Below are 9,876 nucleotides of genomic sequence, written 5' to 3'. Positions count from 1 at the left end.
TGAACCTTATTGTGGTTAAATTAAAGGCCTCATTTGTGCATGTCTCATTATTATTGTTTTACTTTTAAACAACTTTTTAAAGCCATACTTTAAAAATCCTTGTGGGAAATTATAAGCAAATAATTTGTATGGAGCCCCCACCGACTTGGTCTTCGATATATATATATATATATATATATATATATATATATATATGCGCATATTGATTGCCATATGTTGCTCTATGTGCACAAGTTTCATGAAAGTTTAAAGTCTTTTTTGGAAAATGCATATTGTTCTTCCTAATATCAACTCCATTAAGCATCATAATGGTGTTTAAATCACAAAAAACTAGGAGGGTATCTATGTCCTACCTTTTTAATTACATGCGTCCACTACTGTTATTAAAATTACTTATTTGTGTCATAAATTAATGACAAGGATGCGTTAATAAATAAATAGCAAAAGTTTAATCATTAAATTTGTTACTGGTTTTTGGATTTTCAAAAAGAGAAATTCTGCGAGATTGATCCCTTCAAGAACTTTGCGGAACTCAAATTAGAGTTCATATAAAGTAAATAAATAATACGATACATTTGGGATATGAAATAAGAAATAGTTTTCTCATTTAAATTTTGAGACAATTGGGAAGCTGGATATTAAGTTCAAGATTCAAGATTTACAGTGACAAATCTTGAATGTTGAAATTGATACATCTGTCTACAGATTCAAGTAACCGTATATCATCCATGGACATGGATTGCTCGTCATGATCTTCATCAAATGAAATATTCAAATCCAAAGATACACAAGGACTTCCTTCTTCTTCTTCTTGTACTTTCTGCTTCACTCGTGGAGAACATGTTCTCGACCTAGAGCTGAAGCTCTCACAACTCAACACTATTATTGCATCACCAAAGCTAACTTCTTCACCATTCGGGTGTGTAAGTTTTCCTCTTTGGATAGCTCTTTTGATGCCCATTTGGGAGCAATAATCTGCTTGCTCAACATCCTCAATCAAGAAAACCCTATGAGGATTTGTGGACACTGCTTCAGCGAACCTTCCCAGATAACTACAACTTTGTTCATCTCTCGACCTCTTGTTCCGCGGTTCATCGGTATCCACCCTTGGGGATGATGAGAAATTGCTTACAGCAATTGCAATAAAATCCGAATGTGACCCAAAAACAACTTTAGCTAACTCCTTAGCAATTATCTCTTTTGATTGTGAATCAATGCCTTGGAAGAAAAACCAAGTCTCTTCTTTGGGTTCATTGTTGTTTAACTTGTCTTTTCTTCTTAGCATTCCTGATCTGCATTTTAGTATCGTACCCGCAATATCAGGAACAATATCTTTCTGCCATGGAGCCTTCTCTTCTAAAGCATTGCATAGGATTTTCAGATTCTCTCCGTTAAATTCCTTGAACTTTTGCACATATTCCACCTCCATAAGATCACTCGAAGAAACTGAATTTGGAGTGGAGTTAGGGTTTGATGAAAATCTTTGTTGGGGCTCTCCCTCATCATGATGAACAAGAAACGGTTCCGAGTTTTTCTCTAGGGCGCTAAAATCCCAAAGTTGACGGTCGCTTGAGTTTCGGTTGGAATTAGGGTTTTCTTGATTGTAGGAAAAGCAAGAAGCTGGTGAGGAAGGTGAAACAGAAGAGAAGCTTAAGCTTCTCTGAAACAAGGGTTTCATGTTCCTATGATCTGAAGTGCAGATTGAGTTCCATTTCTTACACAACTCTTTTACCGAAACACATTCCTGAATTTAGTATACAAGAATGATATTAAACTATTGTACTATATATCCAAGTAAAAGCATATATAGGTATATATGATGTAACTTTAAAGTGTCGAAAGTAGAGCATATGTGATACTCACCTGGTCATGATTATTGACTACTATTTTCTCATCTGCAAGCCATGAAGGGAGGCTTGAGGACCTTGAGCTTTTAGCTTCACTCTCAAAATTCAACGAGCAATCCTCGCAACATGTGAGTTGCTTCTCGTCTCCGCTTTCAAGCATCAGCCGACTACCCCCATTGTTGGCGTTCTTGCTTCCACACTCACTTTGGATATCACTGTAGGGAAAAAAAACGATCAGATGAGGAATATTAATTTGTAAAGAGCTCTAACAAATCGAAGTTGTTAAATCCAATAATCTCAGATAATGATGATACTTAACATAAGAAAAAGGTCGATATTTTTAATTAATTTGTAAAGAAAATACTGATTATGATCAATGTCACTTTATAAATGCTATGATCAAAAAGAAAAGCAGAAAGAGAAAAAAGGAAGTTGTATATATAGATGAAGAAGAATCTGGAGAATGAAGTAAAGGGAATAAGTAAAGACGAAAATCCATCAAATCTTGAACTCTAAATTAAAGATGGTCGAAAAAATGTAAAATTTAAAACTATAGTTGTGTAGCGTTCCAAGGAAAGAGCAAAACTAAAGACTCCTTAATATGCCATGAAAGCTGGTTATATACCTCTGTGGAACAAGACTCAAGCTTAAGCTCCCAGCAGGAATTGTAAGAGGATGTAGCTTCCAAATGATTTCGAGAGAAGGGTTTCCGTTTCTACACCGCATGTATGTTTGAAATGATGAAATCCCCATTAACCAAAGCTTTCCGCAAATCTCTTCATTGATACCACAAACTAATCTTCCCAACTCCATAATTAAGTGTTCAACCGGACAATAGTATCCCCTTCCTTGACCCCATGAACTAACCCTGTACTCAGTAATCCACTTAAGATCTCCCAAGTAAAGTACAACCCCTCTTCTCACATGCCCTTTCACTAGGCTCCTTAGCTCTCCAAGCTTTAGTTCAACCTCTCCTCTAGAAAGTTGACCAAAAGAGAAGAGAGGAAGACTTATAAACTTAACATCTCTTAGAGCCTCAGGAACTTCTCCTTTGTCAACCTTCTCCATCACTCTTCCTACTACCCCTTCTATGGTAGCAACACACTCGCCAACAACTACAAGGCTTCGTGGGCGCTTCTTGTTTAAAAGACTCTCTATCACGCACATCACATCCTCATTCCTCACCGTAATTTGATTACGATGTGGATTGACACCAGTATTTTGTTTTGTACAGTCCTTAGACTTGATGGTATTACTTGAAGCAGTAGAAGGAGGTGTTTGAGAGGATAACTCTAAAGAGACAACTTGTTCTACATTAGTTTTCACTTGTGTACTCGAAAACCCAGCCTCTCTCATCACCCTGCTAACGCTTGGGTCATCTAAAATCGATATTATAAGCTGTTCAAGCTCAATCTTTACAGCAAGCAAGGGCTGCTGCTGATTCTCAATGGATCCACGCCTCTGGTGTGCCTGTGCCCGCTTGAACGCTGCCACGAGAGCATTAGAAATCGAGGGGTGCTGGTGGTGGTGCTGGGATGAGTGAGTCGGGCCTAGCATAGGGGTGGACGAGGATGTGGGTAGACGGTTTAGGGCGACGTTAAAGCAAAGCTCTAGAGCCTTACACTGGAGAGGGTGGGAGTGGGATTGGAGGCAGGCCGTACGAAGGAGGCCAGTGGCGGAGGAGAGCATGGTGTTAGCCACATGGAGAGGGGTCACCTGAGCATGACCACGGCGGCGTGCGAGGGTAACCGCCTGTTTTATAATGCTTGCTGCATCTGAACTTAAAGCTTGTTGGATAGTGAAACCACCAGCTCTCATGATTTTTCTTGAAGAAATACTTGATGGATAGCTATAAGGGCGTTATATGTTTACTACTGCGACGATGATGAAGAAGAGAAGAGACCATTTAAGATCTAAAAAACTTGATTTGTGAGTTTAGTGTTAGATTGTGTATGCAGAATAGAAATGGTATTGAAGGAGAGAGATGGGGGGGGGGGGGGGGGGGGGGTGTGCTTTGCTTGGGGGTGAGGTAAGATTTAGAGGGCCAAAGTCGATTTTGTAGTGGAAAGTGGAATGCATGTGCTGACAAGCAGGAAGAATTCACCAGTCCCAAAGGCGACGCAGCTTTGAAAGGAATCAGGAACTATGTACGATTTTCTTGCAGCGGGGTACTCTTTCTTTTGAGTCTTTATAATCTACTCATCAAAAATAAAGACGACAATAAATATATATATATATATATATATATATATTTATCCATAAAAATAAAATATAAAAACAATTCATTTATATAATCTTTCAAAATCTGAAAACATTGAGATAAATATTCTGGTTTTATAAACCAACAACTTAATAATTTAATGTTGTTGTTTTGGGGAAAAAATGTATTTTAATAGTTTTTTTAGAGTTCTCTGGAATTAATAATAGAAGGATCAACAAAGACCTTGCTATTTGTTTATATTTTATATATAATATATACTCGTTTTATACTTTTATATAAATTAGACAAAAATAATTAAAAAATAATAAATCCTTAGATATTTTACACATTAAATAGTTGTAATGCTATAAGTAGGAACACTATTAAATTAATTTGATCATGTCGTTTTGCTGAAAGTCTTAATACCCTTGTTGCTTTCTCACTTAGGCAAAATATTTCGTAATATACATCATCTCCTTAGAGGTCTTCACATTTTTAAAATATATGATAGAGTTTAAATTTCAAATTTATAAAGTATTTATCGTGTTATCAATAAATCACAATGTTCTCAAACACTCGTCATAATATCCGCCATAGTATGAGCATTGGTAAGCCATGGTCTAATGTGTGGTTTATGATATTTGATTTTTCTTACCTGTTTAGTGTATCACTTTTTAGTTTTTTAGTGTATAACCTAATTTTAAATTGTTTAGATCATTGACTAATTGAATAATTAGTGAAAATATGTGTGTGTGTGTGTATATATATATATACAGTTTATATATATATATATGTTATACAGATTTACTGATATAAGTTGCGTCTTGAAAAGCGTCGTGGTCTCGTCTTGATTCCTAAAATTTAATTGGATTGACATTGCTGCCACAAAATGTTTCACACTATTTAAAACCTTGATAAATAGTCAACATTAAATTTCACCCATTTGATTAGGCATCTTCACACAATCTTTTCCACATCTTAAAAATCATATGCATGTACAGAGATGCATATATGTGGCCTTAGTTATGATTTGTTGTAGTTAGTTTAATGATGAAATGAAATTTTAATTTTTATGTTGTGTTGTTTGCTTAAATGTTTAATATCCTTATATCATAATCTAATATTCATGATTCTAAATTATTGTTAGTGAATTATGAAGAGGACATCAACAAACAATAAAAATTTCATCCATTTGAAATATGGTTTCTTGAAAATTTATATACATAAGAACAAAAATAACTATTAAAGTATATTAATTGGATGATGAGTGGCCAAAGATCAACATGTTAAATTATACCTTAATTATTATGCCCAATGTTCCAAATGGTGCATTTATAATTAACACCCTCGATGACCCTTAATTATTAAGCTCAACAAGGGTAGATGGTGCATTTATAATTAACACCCTCGATGAGTCGTCGGTAGATGTAGTCGAATGATTCATTTGTCGTGTGCTTATCACTCCAAGAACTCACCATTTCTACTTTCCATAACTTTATCACTTTCAAGAAGTTCTCTCTGACTCAATTCGGACATGCTATGAAAGCTCATGTGGCCGAGTTGAAGGTGTCATAAACATGATTAATCTGTATTTGAAGAACCCTTGAAACAACCGTTGCATCATTGGTAACTATCTGGCCATCCAAGTTGTAGAGGTTTGAGGTCTTGCGATTTAGTTTCAAAATATTTATACCCTGCTAAACACCCTAAGTGATCATATCTTGTCAACAAACTCATATTCTTTCTCTTCAAGAGAACAAAGACAATAGATTTCGCCTAAGATCGGGAGCTCAGTTGGCATTTCCCAATGTTCTGACAACTCCATCAAACATCCAAATTCTCATTATACCCTATAATCAAGCAAGTACCATCATTGTCCATTAGAACTGATCTTTGGTCAACGTCCTCATATGTATGGAACCAACCCATGTTGGGACATATGTGAAATGTACATCCAGAATCAAGAATCCATGCCTCTGAAAGTAATGATCCATCTCTAAATATAGCAAGAAGTTCCCCATCAGAATCAACCTCGGCTACATCGATTTCACCATAATCGAAAATATCCTTACTCTTTGTGGTTGCCTTCTCTTTCTCTTTTTTCTTCATCTTGTAACATTCATCAATTACATGTCCTTTCTTGTGACAGTAATTGAAGAATTTTCACTTGGTTTTTGACTTGGATCTCGCTTTACTGGAAGAAGATAAACCTCTCTCAAATGATAGTCCTCTCACATTTAGACCCTCGGTTTTCATTTCAGAACCACCTAGTGTGATTTGTTTCATTTCCTCCTTTAAATCCAAAGTAGTAATCACATCATCCAACACAAGTGAGTCACGACCGCGACGATAACAAGAATAAAGCTAAATCATCATCTTCATACTTCACATCCATATTCTCTAAGTTGCAGACCAATTCTTTGAATGTGGACAAATGACTAGACAATGAACTATCTTCCAGCATCTTGAGATAAAACAACCGTAGTTGCCAACTGTCCCTATCAGGAAAATTTTACTATTAGTTGGGAATTTTATGAAAGAACTTTTTGACTCCTGAATTTGGAGTATGTTGTATATTTAAAAGAGGCTGACCTCCTTGCGATCAATAATATCATAATATGAAAATTTGGCCCAAATCACCTTACCAATAGAATCCCCCCCCCCCCAAAGAGCTCACATCGACAGGAAGGTTTGGCACCTCGATGAACAAACAAAACAAAAAGAGGGTCATCTCAGCGGAAGGAGAAGTAAGTGTAATTTGTTTGTTAGATTCTTTGTCATCAACAATTGTTCCAACTTCAACCATAAAGCCATCGTTGAAGTCTTCTTTAACATATCTTGCAACACATCGTGGGATAAGTGTAAATGGATTTTAGATGGCGCCTTCAAATCCTTCATTCTTCTCCATCATCGGTCCAATCCGCCGACATTCTCTCAAAGCCCAAAAGCGCCTCATCAAGTTCCAATTGAATTAGAACGCCCTTCATTTGCACTTGCCATACTGAAAATCGCGTACCTCGATCAAGCTTTGGAATATCAAACTTCACCAAAGTCATAGCATTAACCAACGATAAATAATCCTAAACGAATCAATACTCAATTCCAGAAGCTCTGATATATACAAACATAGTAGCTAGCTACATATATACATACTCATGCATGTAAGCAAATAGACATATATCAAGAATTTCATCAACACATGTGTAATATGTATATGTATGTTTTCATATGTGTTTGCAGATAATACTAAAACCATTGGTGGTAAAGACATTATGGTCGGATTCCAGATTGATTAACAAAAAAATCTACAAACATACTAATGGATGTTATTGTTGTAGACCCTTCAACTTCAAATGAGAACATACGTATGTATGCGGTTATAGTTGTTGGATATGTTCAAACATCGTCTATTTCTATAAATAGCTTTTTAAGAAAGAATTAGAAAAGTTCCAAATATATATATATATATATATATCTTTTAATAATATTAATTTTATAAATTACAAATTAGGAACAAGATTTAATTTTGTTTAGGAATTGGTAAAGTGAGGAAGATCTACGAGTGTGAAGGTTAGAGTTAGGTGTGGGATTATGGTAGGGTTAGTTGTCTCAATCCTGAGCGTGCTAATGCATGGAAAGGAGAGCTATTACACCACTACTCACTATTGCCATCTGTCTTTTTATTGTTCATCATAATATATATATATATATATATATATATATATATATATATTTATTTATTTATTTTTATTAAATGAAAATACTGAAAAATATAAATCAATAATAATATTAGGAGCAAAGTAACCATAAAAACCACCCTACCAAATATTCTCTTACACAAAAAACAAGAGATCTCCCACATTCATTCCTCAATCATCTTCCACCTTTTTATTAATTTATGTAATCCATATATATATAGTTTTGTTTCATAAATCATTTTTACTCTTAATGTCCACTTCGATTTCAAATAGTTGCTTTAATTAAAGTCTAACCTAGCTATTAATATAAAGAATAATACTTGATTATAGACTTATGATTGGTCGATACAAATTATTTAAACAACGGCGTTTTAGAACATTCATTTTTGATATATACATGTCCGTTTTTTGTTAAAATGCTCATTTTCCTTTTCTTTCTTCTGTTTTCTACCAAAAGCTTTGGGTGGTCTAAATCATGGGTACACATTACTAACGATATCATACACATAAACACATATGTTTGTATGCAAAAAGAAAAGGCTATTAGGCTTTTAGTTCTTGTTCGTGAGAAATGATTGTCACTATATATAACGGTAGCTTGTTCAGGTATGTTCAACATCTACAACGCAACGTTCCAATTACGATCATTGACAAGAAGTTATGCAACTATTTATCAGACTTCAAAATGTATATTTAACTGTTTATTGTATGTTTAAATGTAATAAGGTTGTTTGTTTTTTTTCTATTATTATTAAATGGTTTGGAAATGGAGAAAAATTAAATCAATAGCATCCCGAAATTAGAAATTACGAAAAGGACAAGCTAGATAAATATAATGTGCTTTGCATATTTGTAAATGATTGCCTTTTGAATGTTTTGCAATTAACATACAGTGTGTTCCCAATTGCATATTGTTTGGTGATACATCACTCTCAAAGGGGAAAAACCCTAATATATGGCTACGAAGATCAATCACCCATTACAATACCCTAGCTAAATAACTAGCTCCTGCCCAGATATCCCTCTAGCTAATTAACTTTCCATCAAGTCTCTACATAGATTGAACACGATTCGTCAATAGATATCTAGTCAAAAAGATGGATGCGCCTGTCTTTGATTATATGGCCTAAAAAGACATACAAAGAGAGAGAGAGAGAGAGAGAGAGAGAGCACCAAATAATTTGAATGCAAAGTGTTTCTGCAAATGCTACAAAAGGAGTGTTTGAATGAAACAAAGGTGCTGTATGTGTATATATAAATCTCTCTCTCTCTCTCTCTGCATGTATGTATGTATGTATGTATGTGATCCAGAAGCACTTTACATGGTAAGCAATTCACCTTTAGCCTTCTTTTCTAACACTCTCTCTCTCTCTCTCATAATTGGGAAATTAGATTAGAGAAAAGATGAACAACTGTAAGAGAAACCAAAGCTCTAACCCTGACAGTTGCGTCCTATTTCTGAGTTATCTCGCTAGCTATCAGATCTGCATGAAAGTGAAGCTTTCTTTTCTTTTCTTTTCTTTTCTTGCTGTTTATGAAGTGTCAAATAATTAGTCTACATTTGCTTTTGCGTAAAGCAAAGTACTCTAAATCATAATTCCTTGATGATGAAATTTACTACTCCTTTCTTAGAGAATTCTAACACTTTTTTCCCCTAAAAACCATCAAAAACTTTGTCATTTGTTCATAGATATGGCAATATCCATGAGTATAATTAGTTCTCTAGATGATGAAGCATATTTTTTTGTACAAACTCGGTTCGCTATCTGATAATTTAAATATCCCATATTAATTTTGACATCTTCTAATTGTGTTGAAAATTTTCAAATGTTCCCATTCACAGGTGAAAAGTAGAAAAAGGATTTGGACTAATGGACCACCAAAATGCACTAATCTAAATGCTTGATCGATGGCAAAAAAAAAAAAAAAAATTAAACTCTCTCTTAACAAAAATACAACTTTTGGTGATCACAGTAGGAGTCTTGCCTATTTTAAATTGTCTTTCTTTTGGTTGGGGGCTTATATAACTTGAGAAGTATGAGAGCTTCAATTGGGGTCTTGAGACGTGGTGATGGCGCTTTAGGGTAGAACAGAATGCTCTGCGAGTAAAAGTGTTGGAATATATATGATT

General features: G+C 34.7%; 1 protein-coding gene across 1 annotated transcript; it reads right to left on the bottom strand.

Annotated features, from left to right (window-relative positions):
- Positions 1 to 618: 618 nt before the first annotated feature.
- On the bottom strand, positions 619 to 3,797 carry LOC112521984 (protein SMAX1-LIKE 3). Its single transcript, XM_025131013.1, has 3 exons — positions 2,473 to 3,797; positions 1,864 to 2,062; positions 619 to 1,744 (listed from the first exon to the last, which is right to left on the bottom strand). The coding sequence occupies exons 1-3, from the start codon at positions 3,663 to 3,665 to the stop codon at positions 659 to 661; spliced, it is 2,478 nt and encodes an 825-aa protein (XP_024986781.1). The 5' UTR covers positions 3,666 to 3,797; the 3' UTR covers positions 619 to 658.
- Between the last annotated feature and the right edge of the window lie 6,079 nt (positions 3,798 to 9,876).

This window comes from Cynara cardunculus (genome assembly GCF_001531365.2).
Source record: "Cynara cardunculus var. scolymus isolate 2C chromosome LG 11, CcrdV1, whole genome shotgun sequence".
NCBI lineage: Eukaryota > Viridiplantae > Streptophyta > Magnoliopsida > Asterales > Asteraceae > Cynara > Cynara cardunculus.
Note: the sequence above shows the minus strand (reverse complement) of the source record. Positions and strands in the feature narration are given on the sequence as shown.